This window comes from Myotis myotis, unplaced genomic scaffold (genome assembly GCF_014108235.1).
Source record: "Myotis myotis isolate mMyoMyo1 unplaced genomic scaffold, mMyoMyo1.p scaffold_m19_p_6, whole genome shotgun sequence".
In the NCBI taxonomy this organism is placed as follows: Eukaryota; Metazoa; Chordata; class Mammalia; order Chiroptera; family Vespertilionidae; genus Myotis; species Myotis myotis.
In genome coordinates, this window is record NW_023416368.1 from 35,391,674 (window position 1) to 35,412,262 (window position 20,589).

Sequence of the window (20,589 nt, forward strand, 5' to 3'; positions counted from 1 at the left end):
CATGAGTGGAATCAAACAATACTTGTCCTTTTGTGTCTGGCTTATTTCACTTCTTGGCATAATGTTTTCAAGGTTCATCCATGTGGTAGCATGTGGCAGAGTTCCATTCCTTTTTAAGGTTGATTAATATTCCATTGTGTGTATGTATTCCATTCACCTGTCAATGGACATTTGGATTGTCTCCACCTTTTTACTGTGAATAATGCAGATATGAGAATGGGTGTACAAGCATCTTTTTGAATCCCTGTTTTCAATACCCAGAATTAGAATTGCTGGGTCATATGATCATTCCATGTGTATTTTTTTAGGAACTACAGTCATAGTGACTGTATCATTTCACATTCCCACCAGCCATGCACAAGTCTAATTCCTCCACATCCTTGCCAACACTTGTTATTTCCTGGTTTTTGATAAAAGCTATCCTAAAGGGTGTGAAGAAGTATCTCATTGTGGTTTTGACTTGCACTTCCCTAATCCAAACTACTTAAACACATTTTTAAAATATGTTTTTATTGAATTTTAGAGAGAGAGAAAGGGAGAGGGATAGAAAGAAACATCGATCGGCTGCCTCCTGCACGCCCCCACCACCGGGGATCGAGCCCACAACCTGGGCATGCACCCTGACTGGGAATCAAACCGGTGACCTCTTGGTTCATGGGTCGACACTCACCACTGAGCAACACTGGCTGAACCAAACTATTTATTTTTTAATCCAGTTCTGCCTGAATCAAATCCTTTGTCCTTTATTTCTTGACAGTATGGACCTTTCTCCCATCTTCTCCTTTTTGTATTTATTCTCTACATAATTTTTAAAAAATATGTTTTTATTGATTTCAGAGTGGGGAAGGGACTTGCATCCCTCTACTGAGCTCCTCTGATGTGCCAGGCGGGAGGCTCTGAGATGGGCATGGCCTGGTCTTTGCCCTCGGGTTTCGGCCTCTGGTAGGAACAGCTACACCCTGAGTGTGGGCACACTGATGCGGTGGCATGTGAGCTGGCCTCAAGGGATGAGATGTTTGCAGGTGTGCAAGTGCAGGACGGAACTAGGCTGTGGCAACACTGATCACAACGGCCATGACGTAAGCATTTGTTTGTCTATGTCTGTCTTCCCTATTTTCCTATAAACGTCACGAGGACGGGGCCAGGTGGTCTTTCTCCCCGTAGGACCCCACTGTGCTCAGCACCGGCAGATTAAAATGAATACTTGCTGAATAAAATATGTCTCCTTCCAGGATGTCAACCGTGAGAGGCAGACAGCGTGGCTGTTCTCCATGGCACAGGGGCTGGAGGGAAGCATCACACAGACAATGGGGACAAGAGCATGTCAAAGGCTGCACCACAGGAGCCAGTGGGAAGGAGAGTTTGAAGACCCAGGTTTGAGAGAACTGGAGGCCGTGATTGCTGGTTAGTGGCCCTGGAGAAAGGGGAGATCCTAGGGTGCAGGCTCAGTAGAAGGAGGGGGGTCTCTCTTTTTGTGAGCCTCCGATGGCCAATACGAAAAAAACAAACAGGAAATGCCAGTTGCTGACAAGGATGTGAGCACTTGGAACTCTCATACACCGACGGAGAGAGTGCCCTTCCTGCTGTCATTCTAGGCTTCAGACAGCCTCTGGGTGCTGGTTGGTTCTGGTTACCCTTTGGGCCAATCAAAGGAACCCCAACACCTGCACTTAGGCTATCAGACATGAAATGTTCTATGTCCAGAGCAATTTCCCAGAAGGGCCTAAATCCATGGGACTTGGTGCAATCGAGAGCCCAGAGTTGGCTCTGTGCTCACCGGCCTCCAAAATGTCAACTTTGCCCACGTGCCTCCTTGCCCCTCCTCTCAGGTCACGTAGCTGGCAGGACTTCAGTCAACAGAAGGTGGACCCTGCTCTTTTCAAAGGGCACACGGGACGGGCACTGACAAGCTCGCTCCACCCCCACCCCTGAGCCTGTGGTGGACTCCATCAGGGTGCTGACCGCTGCTGCCTGAGGGGCCTTCATGTGCTCCCAGTCAGGCACCAGCATCCTACCTCCGGCTACGGGCCCAAGACTCAGTGCACAGGCCCCTCGCCCACCAGGCGGGCAGCACATGTGCCACTCAGAGCCCACACAGGGCAGCTCTGCTTGACACCCGCACAGCTTAAGTCTGAGGGAAGGAAAATGTTGACTCGGTGTATTTTTAATGTATCTTCCTTCTCCAGTTGGAGGATGTTGTCACTGAGCTACCAAATGCCACTTGCTCACCTCGGGGGAACACAGACAAATCCAGAGGCAAGGGTGCCACGAAGGGGACTTAGGACAAGGAGGTGTGCAGTCAGGAGAGATGGGATGCTCTCATTCCAAGTGCTGCAGGAGCTCAGAACCGAGAGGGTCAAGTAGGGGTGGGGTGGGCAGGAAAGATCCTGGAACAGGGCCCCCAAGGTGGGGAGCAGAGGATAGAGGGTGAGGAAAACAGCAACTGGAACCTGTACGCAAACCCAACAGAACACAAGAGCTGGCCAGGCCTAGACCCTTGTGGGAGAGCCCCACTGGCTGCCCTTTCCCCGCAGACAGCAGGCCTCCTTCAGCCCCACTCAGGCCCCCGAACACACTCCACTGTCCCTAGCCTGACCACAAGCCCCACAGGAGCTGTGTCCCATTCACACTGGCCTAGAAACTGGGAAGTACCTGGCATGGGGCCCCTCCACTTCCTCCACATGATTGCCTGGGGCTTGGGGGGACCAGCACAGGGTCATTTTTGTGGTCAGGAAATGTCTGTGGCAGCTGTGGACACCACGGGCCTTCCCTGGGCCCTTCTGAAGTGGAGGCCACATTCCCAGTGATTCTCAACTGCCTGAATTCCAGCTCCAATCTCTTGCTTCTTCCTGATAGGCTTGGTGTGTGTGCCGGGGGGTGACTGTTATCTTTCCCCAGGTCTGTGAGGTCCCCTCAGATCCGAAATCCTCTAAGTTCAAGGGCAGGACATCGAGAAACAGAGCAGCAGATACTGACGTGTGCTTTAGTTCAAAGCTTTCCAACCTTGGATCCAACCTTACAGCCCCCTAAGGAGTTTCTTAAAAATACTCATGTCCAAATACTTCAACAGACACTTTGCAAAGAGGGGATCTAAATGGCTAATAGACACATGAAAAAGTGCTTGACTATACGGTATTAGTCATCAGGGAAATGCAAATGAAAACCACATTGTGATACCATTACACACCCACCCGAATGGCTCACATAAGACAGAAAATAGCAAATGTTGGCAAAGATGTGAAGGAGCCAGAACGGTATTACATTGCTGGAGGGAGCGTAAATTGGTACAGTCACTCTGGAAAATTATTTGGCACATGGTACTCAAGCTAAACACGTTCGTATCCATACTTGTCCAGCAATTTCACTTTTACGTACGTATCCAACAGAAGTGCATACGAATGTGCTCCCGCAGACACCACTAGAATGCTCAGAGCAGCAGTAGTCAAAATAAACTTAGGCCGCAAACAACAATCCAAACACCCAAATATCCACCAACAGTGGAATGGACAGGTAAACTGAGGACTGCCCGTAGGGTTGGCTACACTATGGCGATGGGAATGAACCAACTACACATATAGGCAACAGCTTGGATGAAGCTCACGATGTTGAGTGGAAGAAGCCAGACACGAGCGCATAGATACGGTATGACTATTCACATACTGGAAAGCTCAAAAGCAGCTGAAACTAACTGATACCCTACACCAGCCGTGGGCAAACTACGGCCCGCAGGCCAGATCCGGCCCGTTTGAAATGAATAAAACTAAAAAAAAAAAAAAGACCGTACACTTTTATGTAATGATGTTTACTTTGAATTTATATTAGTTCACACAAACACTCCATCCATGCTTTTGTTCCGGCCCTCCGGTCCAGTTTAAGAACCCATTGTGGCCCTCGAGTCAAAAAGTGTGCCCACCCCTGCCCTAAACCCTATTAGGAGGGAAAAGGGCAAACACCCGTAGAGCACAAGGGGATTCTGGTGATGTTCTGTTCCCTGATCTGGCTGCTGGTGGCTTGAGGCAAGTTCACTGTGTGAAAATTCATGGAGCTTCACACTTGTGGTGTGTGTGTTTTAATGTATGTTATCCTTCAATAAAGACTTTAAAAAACAAAACAAAACAACTCAGGCCAATTCAGTTAGTATCTGCGGGGTGAGGATTGGCCCAGGCATCAGTACTTTTTAATATCCTACGACTGTGATGTGCAGCCAAAATTGAGAGCCACTGGTGTGCGTTCTTGGGCAGAGCAGATGCACTCACCTGAAATGGTTCTGACGAAGGCACTCCCCGCTCGGTGGAACGAGGTATTGGGGGGAGCGGGGGGGGGGGGGGGGGCGGGGGGGCTAAGAGGTCCGTCTTTGCTGATGTGAGCAAGCCTCCTGCATGGGAAGAGGAAACGCTGTAGCGTGCTGCTGTTATGTGTTCCTCCCCTGACAGTGTCTGTTGAAAGCTGGTTGCATCAGTTTGGTGTATAATGGGAACAAGGTGGGCCCCACCCCGCCCCAGGGAAGTGGCCCACTCAGCACAGCTGTTACGGGGTCATTTATAGAGAGGTGGCAGCTGGGCTTCCCAGGGGCTGCGACCAGGGCCGAGGCATGCTGAGGCTCTGACACCTGGTGGGGGGAGGGGTGGGTGCAGGACCCACTCAGGGTGTCTATGTCTGTGGGTAACAGCCAACTCTGGGTTCCACATGATGCCCAAACTCCCTGGCCTCTGGGCCCAGATTAGGAACTTGAAACCTTGTTGCGGACCACACTGGTTTTGGCTCAAGTGCCCGGGCTGAGAATATTCCTTCCCTTCGTGTGGTGAGTGGCAGCCACCTTAGCAGTGGCCACGCTCTGGCATAGTCTGGTCAGGCTACAGGTAGCTTGGACAGGACAAGACAGGACGTGGGCTTACACACTACACAGGTGTTCTGCCCACCTGGGCCCCATCCGTCCTCCCAGAAGTGCAGCGACCATGAACTTTCAGCTGTGGGAGGGGCCGCGGGGAGAGGCCTCAGAAGCTTCCCCCAGCGCTCCAGGGCCCACCACCAACAAGCTGCGGGCTGGCTCTTCTGGCCATGTCCCTGCGTGTCTGCCTCCCGGCATCGCGTCTACAGGACAAGAGTGAACAGGACGGGGCCTGGGTCTCGTGCACCTCTGCTGGGAGTGACGCTGTGGGGCCTTGCGGGGCTCACAGAGTGGCGTGGGCTGGAAGAAGGCAAGCTAGACTGATAAAGGCTACATCTCTTGAGGGAAGACATCACACATTAAATACTAACAAACCCTCTCCAACTGCCCAGCCTCCACTCCCCAAATTAAAAACACACAAAGTCTGGCCAGTGTGGCTCAGTGGTTGAGGTTCTACCTATGAACCAGGAGATCACAGTTCAATTCCCGGTCAAAACACATGTCCGGGTTGCGGGCTCGATCACCAGTCGGGGGCGTGCAGGAGGCAGCTGATCAATGATTCTGTCTCATCGTTGATGTTTCTATCTCTCTCTCTCCCTTTCCCTTCCTCTCTGGGGAAAAAAAAAGATTAAAAAAATAAATTAAAAAAAAACAAAACAAAACACACACACACAAATCCCTGGAAGTAAAATAATCAGGAATAAGGAAGTGCGGTGGTGGTGGTGGTGGTGGTGGTGTAAGAGGGCCTCTCCACCCAAGCTGCCACCCTCCACTTCCCAGGCTCCAGTCTCCTCCCTGGGAAATGGGGGTGGCCCAGGCCTTTCCCCCTGCACAGGAGGGTGGATCTGCTGGAGTGGGCCAGGGAGGCTGGGCCCTGAGGGCTGTGCCAGGGCTGCTCTGGCAGGGACGTCGCCTCCCTCGTCTGTGAAATATTACAATGGCAGTCCCTGCCAGCCAGAGCGGCACAGCCCCTCCCGGTTGTCTGTTTTAAGAAGCATTTATGAAATATTTCCTTTCTGTGCTTCAGGAAAAGGGTGACCAGAAAGAAATCTTGATTCTACTTTTCCCCTAGAGGTTTACAACCTGTGCTTCGAAGGGGTACACAAATTCAACAACTCGGAGGCTGGTAGAGGCAGGAACGCAGGGAGCACGCAGGCTGAGCTCAGAGGAGGCAGGGGCTCCGGAGCTCTCTGTGTGAGGTGTGCTGTGGGCCTCTCTGGGCGCCAGTTTATCCTCATCCCAGTGGACAGACGAGCACACGATGCTCCTCAGAGCAAAAGCATCAAAAAAGCTGCTGACCTGGAAGCACATAGGCCTGGCTGGTGGGTCTGACCTGAGAGACAACTACTGTCACATCTGGGGGTGCCCACCCAGACACAGCCTGGATGTCCTCCAAACACCCACTTTACCTTGAGACCCAGTAAGGATCTGTTATCCAGGAAGGATAATTAAAACTCCTGATATTTCCGTCTGTTATATGTTTTCTAAAAGTCATCATAAATTCTCTCTCCTGGTTTCCTATTACTTACATGCTTCTTTTCCTTCTCAAAACACTCCAATCAGCAATATTTCCAATATAGAGAAGTCACTGGTCCCCTACCCTCCATTATGTATTATAGTTAAAAACTAGAAAGTAAACTTAAAGCACCATCCCATCTCCCCCCCTCCCCTCCCCCGTAGCCCAGAAATGTCACCACGCTCCTGCAAAGGACTCCTAGGAGGAGCTCTCAGCCTCCCTCAGAGACTATTGTTGTTTTAGATGCAAATCAGAAAACGTTTCAGTTCGGCCAGAGGCCCAGTAGAAAACAGATGCATACTCCACAGGTGACAGAGGAGAGTTTAAGGAAGGACTGGGAACAGGGGTGAGCAGGATTAGAGAGACAACAAGGGGAGGAGCCAGCAGCAGAGGGGAGCCGTGGGCCTGAGGGAGGGTGAGAAGTGGTTACCAGAACCTGCAGAGAGCTGTGGCAGATGGCTGCTGGGAGGAGTTGTGGCTTTAGGGTGAGACCTTGCTGACCTGGGGCCTGACAAGGGAGGGAGCTGGGGAATAAAGCACCCCAATATTACTCTGAAATCTCCTGCAGGGCCTTCAACTAACCAAACCCAGCTGGAAGCATGAGGACAGGGAGTCTGGTTGCTGCAGTCCACAAGGTCAAATGCTAGGAGGTGTGGGGCAAGGAAGTGGGGGGATCCCAGTACAGTCATCTGGTTTAACCATTTAAAAGGAGTAATGCAGATAGTAATGTGCTGTGGTGCACACCCTCGCCACAAATGAATAGGGTGAGGGGCAGCCAGAGACAGAGATCACCATGAGAAAGGGTTTCAGGAATTTTATCACAGTGGCCTGGGTCCCCATCATGGAGGGACAAATAGCTCTACTTAGCTTAATAATGCCAAGGTAAACATGTATGTTCATAAAGATGGCTCAGAATTATTTTTTAAAAGATTAAACGTGGTCACTGTACTACTTCACAGGGCAGGGGAGACTGTAACACGATTTAGAAATACCTCCAACCAAAAGAAGTACAACAGGGCTTCCAGGCAAACAGGACAGGCTATTCACATGTCCCAATTGCCTTTCTCTCCTGAAGTGCCTTTAAATGCCAGTCAAGAAATAAAATGGTACAAACCTCCAGAGCAAAGAGAATGCCGAAGCAGACGCCGGTGGATGAGAGTTCAGCAAATTCTGGGAAGCAGAAGCGGAATGCTGGCCTACGTGGAGGGAGCTAGTTTCCTATGGGCCTGCAGAGGAGAGTACTGACCGGAGGCGGCCGCCTCACCCCAGGACCCTGGAAGAGCTCAGAGCTTGGGGAGACCAGGTATTATGGTTGGTGGGGTCAGGTATGGGTGGGGTGGGGTAAGGAACCAGGAAAATTGGTTGGAATCCTCCCAGGTCCCACCCCATACTTCGCCCCACACAGCGGAAGACTGAAGACAGTGAGTGAGAGACTCAGGCAGAAGGGGCGGATGAACACAAGGATGAAAACAGGAGGATGAGGGCAAAGTCTGAACATGAAAACTCGGACTCCACATCCCCCCTCTTCACATCCCTCCCTGCCCAGGCATAGGGCACCCCGTGCTAGAGTATGGTGAGTTTAAAACACGGCCACACATTTCTGGGGACAATTCTTCCTTTTGAAAGGTGGGTCTCTGTCTCCCTCTCTGAGGCTGGGCAGGCGTGTGACTGCAGTGGAAGTGATGCCATGTGGCTTCCCAGGCCAGGCCATAGCAGGCCATGCAGCTTCCGCACTGCTGGCTGCGACGTTCACACTGGAGCCCTGAGCTGCCACACAAGAGGTCCGATCCCGGGCTCCCTGCCAAATGAAGAACCACCTTGGAGGTGGATCCTTCAGCCCCGACTGTTCTACCTCAGCCATTGGGGCCCCCCACAGCCATTCCTGCCATCCCAGCCTGGGGCCCCCAGACACTGTGGAGCAGAGGAGCTTGGTGCCTTTTCCAAACTCCTGACTTGCAGCACAATGAAATGGTTGTCTGTGCTCCTAGGTTCTGGGGTGGTTGGTCATGCAGTAATTAGTAAGTGGAACAAGGAGTTAGAAGCTTCTCTTGAGAACCTGAATGACTCCAGAATAGTTCTCACTGGGCAGATCTGGCTCCCCTCCCGCTCCCCCTGCCCCCAGGGAACATTTGGCAAAGGTTATAGACAATCTTGATTATCACAGTAGTTCTAGGAGGGTGTTGCATCTGGTGATGCTGCTAAACATTCTGTAATGCACAAGAGCCCCTGACTCAAAGGAATTATTTGGCCCCAAATATCAATAGTGCTCTAGAGAAGAGAGTCTGACATTTAAGGTTTGCTAATGAAAAGACTGGCCTGCTTCCTACAGTGAAGCCCCAGTTGATAAGTTTTCCCCAAACACACAGTTTAATTCGTTTTTTTATTGCTTCTTTCATAGATATCAACAGCCAGGCAGGACATTTGCCGTTTGAGGAAAGGTTCCAATGAGAGAGAGAGAGAGAGAGAGAGAGAGAGAGAGAGAGAGGGAATTGCAAACAAAGACAATAGAAGACTATTGAAACAAAAGAAGGGACAAAGAAAAAATAAATAATTATCTTCAGAGGGCTAAGAGGGAAAGAGTATATCCATATAATAAGAATGTAATATTATGAAAAAGGAACAGTTAGAAAACAAGAGTGAGCACTGTATATTAAAAATAAGAAAGCAGTGCGGCTGGTATGGCTCAGTGGTTGAGTGTCGACCTATGAACCAGGAGTCACGGTTCCATCCCCAGTCAGGGCACATGCCCGGGTTGCAGGTTTGGTCCCCAGTGGGGGCCGTGCAGGAGGCAGCCAATCAATGATTCTCATCATTGATGTTTCTATCTCTCTCTTTCTCTCCTTTACTCTCTGAAGTCAATAAAAAAATATTTTTAAAAGAAGATAATTATTCTTTAAAAAAATAAAAAATAAATAAGAAAGCAAAAATCAAAAAAAGAAATCAGCAGAAGGGTTGGAGGATAAAGTCAAGGAAGATTTCCCAAAGGAGTAAACCCAAAAGGCAAAGGGAGGGTAAATAAGAGGAAAAATGTTTTTAAAAAATTAGGTTAATCCAGTAGGCCCAACAGATAAAATAGAGAATTATCAAAGAACATACATTTTTTCCAGAACACAAGCACACACAACATACTCTTTAGTTCAGCAGTGAAGACTGTCTACATTCACTATCGTTTTAACCAAAACTCATGTTATATTTCTATTGGAAGGGTGGGGAGTGGAGATTGGAATTCTGTAGGAAAGTGCATCTCATCTACAAGGAGTCGACAGATGTCTAAAACTGGTAAATCAAGAAATAACAATATAAACAGAAACGAATAAGAGGGTGGAAGGAAAGAGGCTACCTCTAGAGCAGGGGTGGGCAAACTTTTTGACTCGAGGGCCACAATGGGTTCTTAAACTGGACCGGAGGGCCGGAACAAAAGCATGGATGGAGTGTTTGTGTGAACTAATATAAACTCAAAGTAAACATCATTACATAAAAGGGTACGGTCTTTTTTTTTTTTAAGTTTTATTCATTTCAAACGGCTGGATCCGGCCCGCGGGCCGTAGTTTGCCCACGGCTGCTCTAGAGAATGTGGGACTGAAAAACGTGGGAGGGGGTTTTAATTATGAGCCTCTCTGCGCTACTTTTTTTGTTTGTTAATGCTCACAGGAGAGTATTTTTTTTCTTTGATTTTTAGAAAGAGTGGAAGGAGGGAGGGAGGGAGAAAGAGAGGGGGAGGGAGAAAAAAAAGAGAGAGAGAAACATCGATGTGAGAGAGACACATAGATTGGTTGCCTCCCACACCTGCAACCCAGGTACATACCTTTGACTGGGAATCGAGCCCTTGACCCTTCTGTGTGCAGGCCAACGCTCTAACCACTGAGCACACCAGCCAGGGCTTTCTGCATTATTGATATTTAAACCATATGCATGAGTTATTTTAATACATTTGATAAAATAGAAATTAGTTAAAATTAATACAATAAAAATTGGAATGTGATGTAATTAAATTTATGTATTTGGAAAATTCACTTATGTGGATGATCCATGCCCCAAGAATGCTCGCTCAATCAATTGTCATAGTCAGGCATAAACCTTGTTAATGTGTAAGAGTTTCTCCTGACGCCACTGGCCAGTAAGGCAGTGGGTGGGGTGGGGTGGGGTGGGGATAGGAGCCCACACAGCAGCCCTTGGTGGTCCCTGGCTCTTTGTCAGCGGGTTGCATATGCTTGGGCGACCTTGCTCTTGGGTATGGGAGACCAGGCTGCCAAAGAAGAGAGGAGCTAATCATCCTTTCAGGGTGTGTATTGTTTGACAGATTTCAAATCCACTTGTTTATGACTCAGCTGAAGTTGTTTTAATTCACCTGTTTATGGCAAAGACCCAAAAAAGTTGCTTTTAGAAGTAAAGTGGTTCTGATGTAAGAACGAAGTCAGTTGTGTCTGGACGTCCTTGCTTATTGTCGCTGATAAGCACTCAGTAGCTGAGCTGCCCAGAGCCCGGCCTGGGGGCTCATCCATAAGAACATGCGGAGGAGCTGCTATAAAGTGGACGTTCAGACTATAAATACTGTGAGTTTGTGAGGCATATCTGAGTTTCAGTCTGGGCAAGGCGACGCCCTGCTGACTTAAAAACCTCTCTGAAGACCTTTGGGGCATAAGCACCTCCCTCTGTAAAGGTGACTCTTACTGGCAGTGTGAAAGCCATGCAGCAGCGCAAGGAGGAGATGGCCTTGCCCTTCAAACTGGTGCCATCCTCCCCTAGCAACAAGATGTAGCAACGAGGGACTTTTACTTTTCACTGTGGCAGCTGGACGTCAGCTCTCAGTCGGCTAAGCATAAAGGTACACCTCAATTAAACTCAGACTTTTCCCCTTTTATCTCCCATTGCCTGGAACAAGAGAGTAATTAATCCATCATTGCTTTGGAGTATGTTACTTTTATTGGCTTATGAAGAGACATTAACCTGTATGCTATTGGTTTGTGTAATTCCCTCAGCAAACCCGTGTTAAATAAACTTCAGCCAAGATAATCTCAGTCTCTGAACATGCATGATTTTGGTCCCCAAAACAACTCTGGACATGGGCAAGAAGCTGGGTTTCTAAAGGTGGGCGAGGAGCCCAGCCCAGGGCTGTAGCCTCAGGGCCCCTCCCAGGACCTGCTGGAGGCAGGTTGTCACAGCAGCGGAAGGTGACTGCACACACTCAGTGTCATCTGACCCGACAGGTGGGCCTTGAGTCACCACATCTCCTACCAGGGGCTCCCCCATGAGGGGCAAAAGTGGGTAACTTGTTTGCAGGGCCTTGAGCCTTACCTCTGAGGTGCACCACTTGGGCACCAGCCCTCAGGCCTGACCGTCTTTTTTGTTCTTTTCCTTCCCCTCCTCCCCCTCTACCTCAGTCCTCCCGAGCTCTGCCCCCGGGGCTGCTCAGCTGGCCTGCCTGCCAAAAGCATTGCCGTTTTTCATTTTTATTTGTTTAACCTTTTCAATTGTTACTTCCTTTTTTATTACATCACCATTATATAAGTAGTAAGTATTCCTTGTAGAAAAATAAGAAAATATGGAAAATCACCCATAACTCCAACAGCCAAATAAAACCACTATTTGTTTCTAGATTTCCAGAATGTTTCCAGGTTTATACGTAGGTAAATATACTACTGGCTCACAGTTCAGCTGGGTATCCAACTGCGGAGACCCAGCGCGTGCCCAGACGCTGTGCTGGGGCATTAGCCCTGTTAATCCCACCAAATCCTCCAACTCTGTGAGGCAGGTGTTGTGCCCTTTTCCAGGCAAGAAGCTGCGGCTTAGGGAGAGCAGTAATCCCTGGCCTGAGTCCATGCTGGTCAAGAGACTGCTCTGGACTGCCACTCTCCAGGCGGGGGCCATAACTCCTTTCCTGACATGTTTCATAGGCTTTTCCCATTTTTCTTTTTTTTTCTACTTAGCAATATATGCAAAATCCTTCTTGTCAATAAATATAGACCTAGGTCATCCTGCTGCATGACATGCCCTTGTGCGGATGTGCCAGATTTTTAAAAATTTTTAAAATGTTTTTATTGATTTTTAGAGGGGGGGAGGGAGAGAGAGAGAAGCATCGATGTGAGAGAGAAACATGGATAGGGTGCCTCCCATATGCAGCCTGACTGGGGATTGAACCTGCAACCTGGGCATGTGCCCTGACTGGGAATCGAACCGCTGACCTTTTGGTACACAGGACGACACTCAACCAACCGAGTCACACAGCCGGGGCAATGTGCCAGGTTTTAAATGACCCATGCCATTTTGTTGGGCTTTCCGATGTTTTCTTTTTTTTTCCCTATCACAAACAATGCAGTTATAAATATCTCTGTACACATACGTTTGCACAAATGTGATTGTTTTCCAAGGTCAACTCCAGAAAACGAAATTGCTTGGTCAAAGGCTGCACACATTTTTAAAAGCTGCCCCTTTCCAATCACATCAGCACATTCCCCCACTTCGGTGCACGCTCCCTAGCATCCATTATTTGCTGAGTACTTTCAGTTTTTGAAATTTGGACTGTGACTTAACAGACTCAGAAAACTTCTAAACTGGAAACATCCTAGGATATTCCTCTAGATCTAGAACCAAACCAAGACGCTTAAACACACACACACATACACACACACACCCAGACACTCTGCCCAGGCCTGTCCTGACTTCAGCAGGCAGGGCAGGCCCTCCAGAGAGAGCGAGTATGGGGCCTAAAGTACCTAAAGGCCTGGAGGGAGGCAGAGCAGGAGGACCAGGCTATGGTCCACAACTGGTTTGGTGGAAATTGTCATGTTTTCCCAAGGGAGGCACTGTCCCTCCAGCTCTCCCAACCTCACAGCCACCCCTGCTGATTCACCCTCCATACGAGCTGTCCTCACTGTCCCCAGTGCCCACACTCTATTCAGGAAGTCAACACAAGTCCCCCGGACCTTCACTTTATCCAGTTGCCAACACTTCAGCACTCTGGTCTTCCCTGAATACCTTCCAAGGCTTTGAAGTTGAGAAGTCCTGAACTATACACAGTCTCATTGTTCTCTTACCTTGATGCTGTTTTCCTCCAATAGGCTGCAAACTGGCACCTGGACAAAAAAAAAAAAAAAAAAGGAGGGGGAGAGTAAAATGACTGAGGCAGAACACTGGGTGGGCCTTTGGGCAAAGCAAGCCTGGATGGAAACTGAGTGATGCGTGTGCCTTTGTGGCGAGTTCAGAAGCCACTAAAGTCTGAGCAGGCTACACACTGACCCAGGGCAGGCACAGGCACCAGGACTTCCACACAGGGCATTCTCTTCTTGGGGAATTTCTTTCTCAGCAGCCAGTTAACGTTCTCACACTGGCAGGGACCCCAGTGCTCTTTCCATCTTGTCTCAAGGCCTTGTATAAACAGAAAGTGGCTATTTCATACATTTTTATTCATATAGCCATGTATCAGATATTTATTAAGCACCTACTATATGCCAGGCACTGTCCTTGGGTTCTGGGGGCACAGCAATTGACAAAATAAGACAAAACCTCCTGCCCTCATGGAGCTTGCAGTCTATTAGGAGAGACCAACAACCAAATCCTAATATATAAAAAGCCAGGGGCCGTCATAACCTAAATGACCAGATGGATGACCAAACAACAGGCTGCGTGGGGCGACCAGGCTGACAGGGGGGTCAATTGGGGGCAACCAGGCTGGCGGGGAGGGAAGTTGGGGGTGACCAGGTCAGTAGGGGGGCAGTTAGGGCTGACCAGGCTGGCAGTGGGGGGCAATTGGTGGTGACCAGGCAGGCAGGGGGAGAGTAAGGGGTGACCAGGCCAGCAGGGGGTGGGCAGTTAGGGACGACCAGGCTGGCTGAGGGGGGCAGTTAGGGATGACCAGGCCAGCAGGGGGGGCAGTTAGGGGCGATCAGGCAGGCAGGCAGGTGAGCAGTTAGGAGCCAGCAGTCTTGGATTGTGAGAGGGATGTACGACTGCTGGTTTTGGCCTGATCTCAGGGATCAGGCATAAATCAGCAGTTGGACATCCCCCAAGGGGTCCTGGACTGGAGAGGGTGTAGGCTGGGCTGAGGGAACTCCCCCACCCCCGCACGAATTTTATGCATTGGGCCTCTAGTACATAAATAAATCAACTATATAGCAGTCAGAAGAGGTAAGTGCTCTGGAGGAAAAATAAAGCAGGAGAGGGTGGGAAGGGAGTGTTGGAGCAGGAGGTAGGAAGAGGTGCCAACATTCTAAATAGTGTGGCCAGGGAAGTCCAGACATCTGAGAAGGTGGATTATGAATAAAGACCTGAAAGAAATTAGGACGCAAACCCTGAGAATTAATGGGAAAGAGCCTTTCTAGATGGAGGGAACAGAATGTGCAGATGCTCAGAGGTGAGAGCCTGCCTGACATGGTAAATCTCAGTGGGGAGGATGGTGCGCCCAGAGTAGTGAGTGAATTAAGGGGAAGAAAGACAGGGAATCAGAGCGGTAGTGAGAGGTTCCAGAGTGTGCAGAGAATCAAAAGAAGGCCCTGTATAAACTTGAGCTTTGACTCAGATGGGTGCCACTGGGAACTTTTACACAGAGAAGTGACATGATGTTACTCACATTTTAACAAGTGATCTGGACACTGTTAAAGAATAAATTGGGAGGATAGGTAGAACATAGGCAGGAATCCTGGCAAGAAGTGATGGCAGCTTGGACCTGAGAGGTAGCATGAAGGTACTAAGGGATGGTCAGATTCCAGAAAGTAGAGCCCACAGGATTGGGAGTGGGGTATGAAATAAAGGAATCAGGAGGTGTTTGGCTTGAGGGAATGGGAGGATGGAGTTGCCGTCACTGGACTGCAGAAGCCCGGCGATGGAGCAGGTTTGGGTAAGATAGGGAACTTACTTTCAGACATGTTATGTATGCCTTTTTGATGTTCAAGTGAAGAGGCCTGTAGGCAGGCAGATATTTGAGTCTTGAGTTCAGAGGAGAGGTCCAGGGTGAAAATGAAGATTTTTAAGCATTCAGTAGGTAGCTTTTTATAGTAGGATGTCACCAAGGGTGTGACTGTTAACAGAGAAGCTGTCCAAGGACTGAGCCCCATTCAATCGCTCAGCCAGGGAGACTAAGAAGGAGCAACAAGTACAATAGGAGAAAAGGCTTCAAGGAGGATGGAGCAATCCACTGTGATAGGACAGGTCATACAAAGACACAGCATTCATAATTGGATTTAGCATCTTGGAGTCACAGGTGATCCTGGTCAAGAGCAGACTCAGTGGAATGAATGGGTGGGATGAGAACCTGATTGGAACAGGCTTAAAAGAGAGGAGCGGAAGTTGTGAGCTGGAAGACAGAGTGGGCTGTCCACTGCAGAGGCGCCAGAAGCAAGGGAAATGGATGATAAGATAAATTGCTTCTACCTTCCCTCCACTCAGTTATAAAATGTAAAGCACAAAGCTGGCACGTCCACAACACCTGTAAATAGCAGCCATTGTTACCAAGCTGGAGCAGGTGTGACAGGTAGCAAAGCTTCATGCAGTTCTGGCCCCATGCGCTGGCTATGTGCCTATTTCTAGACTCCCATGAAGCTATTCCCAGGTTCTCACTGTCACGTGCAGCCTTAGGATCAATGCCCACATTGGGGCTGCTCCGTTCCTTACAAACCAAGATCTCAGTCAGGCCCCTGCTCCAGATGGTAAGTCAGAGGGAGTAAGACATCAGGGCGCTGCTCTCATGAGCTTGCCTTCTGTGGAGGAGACAAATAATCACCAAGGAAACAGATGTGTAGGCTGGTCACTTCAGCCGCAGACAGGTGCAATGAAGACAATAAAATGGGGTGAAAGAGGGAGAAAAAATGTGGGAGGGGCCTCCTTCAGACAGGTTATGTGATCTGGTGGCCTCTCTGGGAGATGACATTAAGACAAGACCTGGACAACAATGCCCAGCTAATTCTCCTCAAGCTGGCCCCTGCCCAAGTACTCTGGGTGGGGCCCGGGGTCATCTAAGTACAAAGCCAAAAGATGCCATTCTTTCCCTCTTCTGTCTCTAAAATACATTACTGGGATTTTTTCTCCATGATTTAAAAAAAGAAAAAGAAAAAAGCATGCTCACTGCAAGGACTGCAAAATATTGAAAACAGAAGAAAACAAGTCACTGACAGTTCTGCTGCCCAGAGAACACTACTGTCCACATTTGCTATGCACCCTTCTAGACGCTCTCATGTACACGTAAAGACATACCAGAGGCCCGATGCACGAAATTTGTGCAAGTGTAAGCCTTCCTTCCCCTGGCTGCTGGCACCGGTTTCCCTCTGGCACCCGGGACCCGGGCTTCCCTCGAAGCCCTGGCTTCATTCGGAAGGTCGTCTGGAAGGACGTCCAGTCTAATTAGCATATTATGCTTTTATTATTATAGATTGTTTAAAAACAAGATCCCGTTGTACATTGTGATTTGTGTATCTTGTTTTAGTCATGAATTTTGACCAAACTGTTGTGAGCATTCTTCTCATGTCATTTAATTTTCTCCTACATTTGGTTTTCAATGGCTGCATGGTATTCCATTGAATGCATACTTTTAACATATTTTTATTTAATACTCAATTAAATACTGGCTAAATAGACTGCTTCCAAGTGACTGCTACTATGAGCAAATGCTAAAACAAAAAAATCCTGTATCTTTTTTTCTTAGCGGAGGAGGTTTACAAATCTCTGATTGTTTCCTTGGGTTAAAAGGAAATGTCATTGCCCAGTGGGAGCGCCCCAGGTCTCCTAAGATCAAGAGGCAGGCTGAGGCTGAGGGCAGTGCAGAGCTGAGCCCAGAGGTCAGTCAGAAGCCAGAGGCGACTCAATCCTTTGATTTACCCTGGTCCTGTGTTCCTCCCGAGGGGGCTTGAGCGGAAGAGAAACAGTAGGCCCCTCCCATAAACCCAGTGAAATCCAAAGGGATTCCCCACCTCAGCCAGGAAGAGGGTGTCACTCCCTGACAGAGCACAGGCAGCACCCCATCCTCCCTTGAAATCCCCTTGAGGAAGCTCCGCCCTCCACCCCTCCCTGGGGAAAACATCTGAGTGGTCAGGCATTCAGCCTTTCTTTGGGGCCAGGCTGTGGGGAAACACAGGGCTTTACTGGTGCAGAAGTAGCAGCTCCTCTCTTATCCCTGACCCAGCCTTGCTCCTGAATTCTGAGACGGTCTATGCCCCCCCATGGGAGCAAAGTCCTGAGGGGCAGTGAATTCTGAGGTAAGGTGGGAAAGCATAAGCCCAGGAGGCCACCAGACTTGGGTTTGACTCTGAGCTCTGAACATTCCAGACTCATCTTGGGCAAGTGACTTCATGGAATGTAAGCTCCATGACGGAGGGACTTGGGCGCTCAATAAATACTATGTACCAGGTCAATGCATGATCCTTTCTGAGCCTTAGTTTACTCGTCTGTAAAATGGGAATGATAACACTTATCTCACGGGCTTGTTGTGAGGACTAAATAAAACATGGGTAAAATACTTAACACAGCATCTGGCGTTCAGCAAACAGCAGAGTCCTAAGCTCTGAAGAGTTGCTTTCGCCTTGCCACACGCCCCACAGCCCGGGCAGTTTCCCCTTGTTAGATAGCGTTAGTTTGCCTTCACGCTTCCCACTACTGCACCCAAACATGCCTCTGACATGGTACACATCACACTGTGCCTGTGCTTGTCCAACGCCCCTGCTAGGCTTCAGAGCAGTTGAGAGACAGGAATTCTGTCTAGTATCCTCTGTGCCTCTGAACAATACTAGTACATGAGGTAAGCAAGGTCCTTATCTCCATTCTACAGATGAGGAAACAGAAAGGTTAGGTACCTTGCCCTAAGTCCACAGATGAGGCGTGGCAGAACAAGGTCTAAACCTGGTTCTGATTTCTTCTCCCCTGCTCTCTTCTAGGTGATTCTCTTGCAAATAGAAGTCAGGGGAGTGGGGAGGTGGGGGGAAGAAGCAAGCCAGTTCCCATGTTCCTAAGAGAAAAGGCAGGTGGGGGGCGGGGAGGAGGTAAGAGGGGGATAAGGACACATATGTAATACCTTAATCAATAAAGAAAATAAAAAAATTATATATATTTTTTTAACGGTATGTAAGAAAAGTTTTAATAAAAATTTCGTAAATTAATTTTACAATATCCTGTTATATGTAAATTTTTTTATTTGTAAAAGTTAAAAAAAAAAAAAAAAAGGCAGAACTCCAAGAGAACTCCAGAACTCCAAGAGACCAGCAGTCTCCTGAGCCCATGTCATCTTCTGAGGACCATCATGCATGCTGCGGGTTTGGCCCCCCACCCTCAAGGCCTGTGGATTGGCTGGTCTGGGACAGGCTGATACAAAGGCAGGGCCCCTGGCTCCCTCTACCAATGTGGAGCCCAGCCAGTAAGTGGACTTGAGTTTCTTCAGCCCGGAGTTGATGGTCACGGTCCCAGCAGCAGACGTAGTGGGCTGAGGGTACCTGCTCAGGACTGACCTATCTGCAGCTATGGGACAGGAAGGCTCTTCACCAGACTACAAGCATCCTGACTTCCTCATCTGCCACCCTAAGATCCTGCTGAGTGAGAGCCTCTAGCTGCCAGCATGGCCCAGTGAGGGAGAGGAGGCAGCTAGACCTAAGCCAGGGATGCAGAGGAGGAAACAAGGGATCAGGAAGGAGTGTTCTGGATGACCAAGAATGGCCTCTGTCCACCTTCCTCCATCCTGACTTGCAGGTTTTTACAAGGTAGGTCCGTGGCTGATTCATCTGTGTCTCTACCCCACCCAGCAGGCTATTTTGCAGAGAGTTGGTACTTAGTAAGTGTAGTTTATTGGAGGTGTCCCTGGAAGCCAGTCTACAGGATGGCAGATGGCATCCACTTTTTGTGTCTGTGTCATGAGGGAAAGGGCTCAGGGAGGGGTGGGATTACACCTGCGGCATGCACAGTGTGCCTCCCTCCCAAAGCACACCCAGGTGACAAACTCCCTTCCTTAGCCAAACAGAGACCATGTGGGGAAATCTCCTGGACCTAGGTGGCTCCTGGCGACAGAAATGGACTGGGCGTGGGGTATAACTTCCTTGTCCTTGGGGATCGGAGGGCTCTGCACGCAAGACAGAAGAATTCAGAGCAATTATCTCTTTATTGGGAGTAAAACTGCTGCTTTTGCCTGAATGGTAGATCAGGAGTCTTCTCCACAGCGTGCATGAATCATCCTATATAATAAAAGGCTAATATGCAAATTATCCCCTCAACCGGGAGTTCGACCGAGAGTTCAACCAAGAGTTCGACCAGGGGGTGGGGCCGGCTGGCCAACCACCTGCAGTCCCTCCCCTGGCTGGCCCCACCCCTGATCGGCCACCCCCACCCCGACTGTACTGGGCAGGCAGGACCCCACCCATGCATGAATTCATGCACTGGGCCTCTAGTATGGCTATAATCATCCTGATGTCCTGTTACTAGTAAAATAAGGCCTTTCTTCAATCCTTCCTTGTCCATCAGGGTAAACTTTGTCTTCCTCTGCAGGTGTGCTGCCTGCAGGGCTTGTCTCTACAAGACCAAACTCAGCATGCGTTTATCACCAGCATATCGGTATAGCCTTATGCTTCAGGCTGAGGGTACCCAAACCCTGGAGTGAGGCATCCAGAGACCAGTTATTACACATGTGACCCTAAATGAAGTATACAGAATTAGGTCTATACCCATCAGGCTGCAGCCAAAGGCCTCCAGGCCAAGGCCCTCTCCATCTGTCCACCCCGATCCCATCTTGCCCTTTTCTTATCTTACACTATGGCTCAGGCGAGATGCCACTGCCTGGACCAGCTGGCTTTGGCTTAAGCCAGGGGCTCTCGAAGTGTGGTTCCCAGATCAGCAGCTTAGCACCACCTGGGACTTGTTAGAAATGTAGATTCTCAGGCCCTACCCCAGATCCACTGAATCAGGCAGAGGCCCTAGGGTAGGGCCCAGCTACCTGTGTTCTCACTAGGTGATTCAGACATGCACCAAAGCTTGAGAATCACCTGGTTATGCCATTGCCTGAGCCTGGGCTGTGCTTCTTAGGCCTTTTCTGCCTGTTGTCATCTCAACCACCTTTCAAAGTTCAGCTCAATAGGATCCCTTTCAGGAAGCCTTCCTCATCCCCCAAGCACCTGCGAATGCCTCTTCTGGAACCCGCAACCCCATTCTGGCGGAAGGGCTTCGCTTCTGCTTCTCTTTACAGCATGCATTTTCTGCTTCATTTCACAGTGAACTGGGATCA

The 20,589-nt window shown here is 49.2% G+C and overlaps 1 protein-coding gene across 5 annotated transcripts in view; it reads right to left on the minus strand.

Annotated features, from left to right (window-relative positions):
- The window catches only part of RAD50 (RAD50 double strand break repair protein), a 197,960-nt gene that overhangs the window by 143,433 nt on the left and 33,938 nt on the right, over positions 1–20,589 (minus strand). For all 5 annotated transcript variants that reach the window (XM_036313980.1, XM_036313981.1, XM_036313979.1 and 2 more), the window contains one exon: positions 13,439–13,477. In XM_036313980.1, coding sequence (XP_036169873.1) covers positions 13,439–13,477 — 39 coding nt within the window. The remainder of the gene's footprint in view (positions 1–13,438; positions 13,478–20,589) is intronic.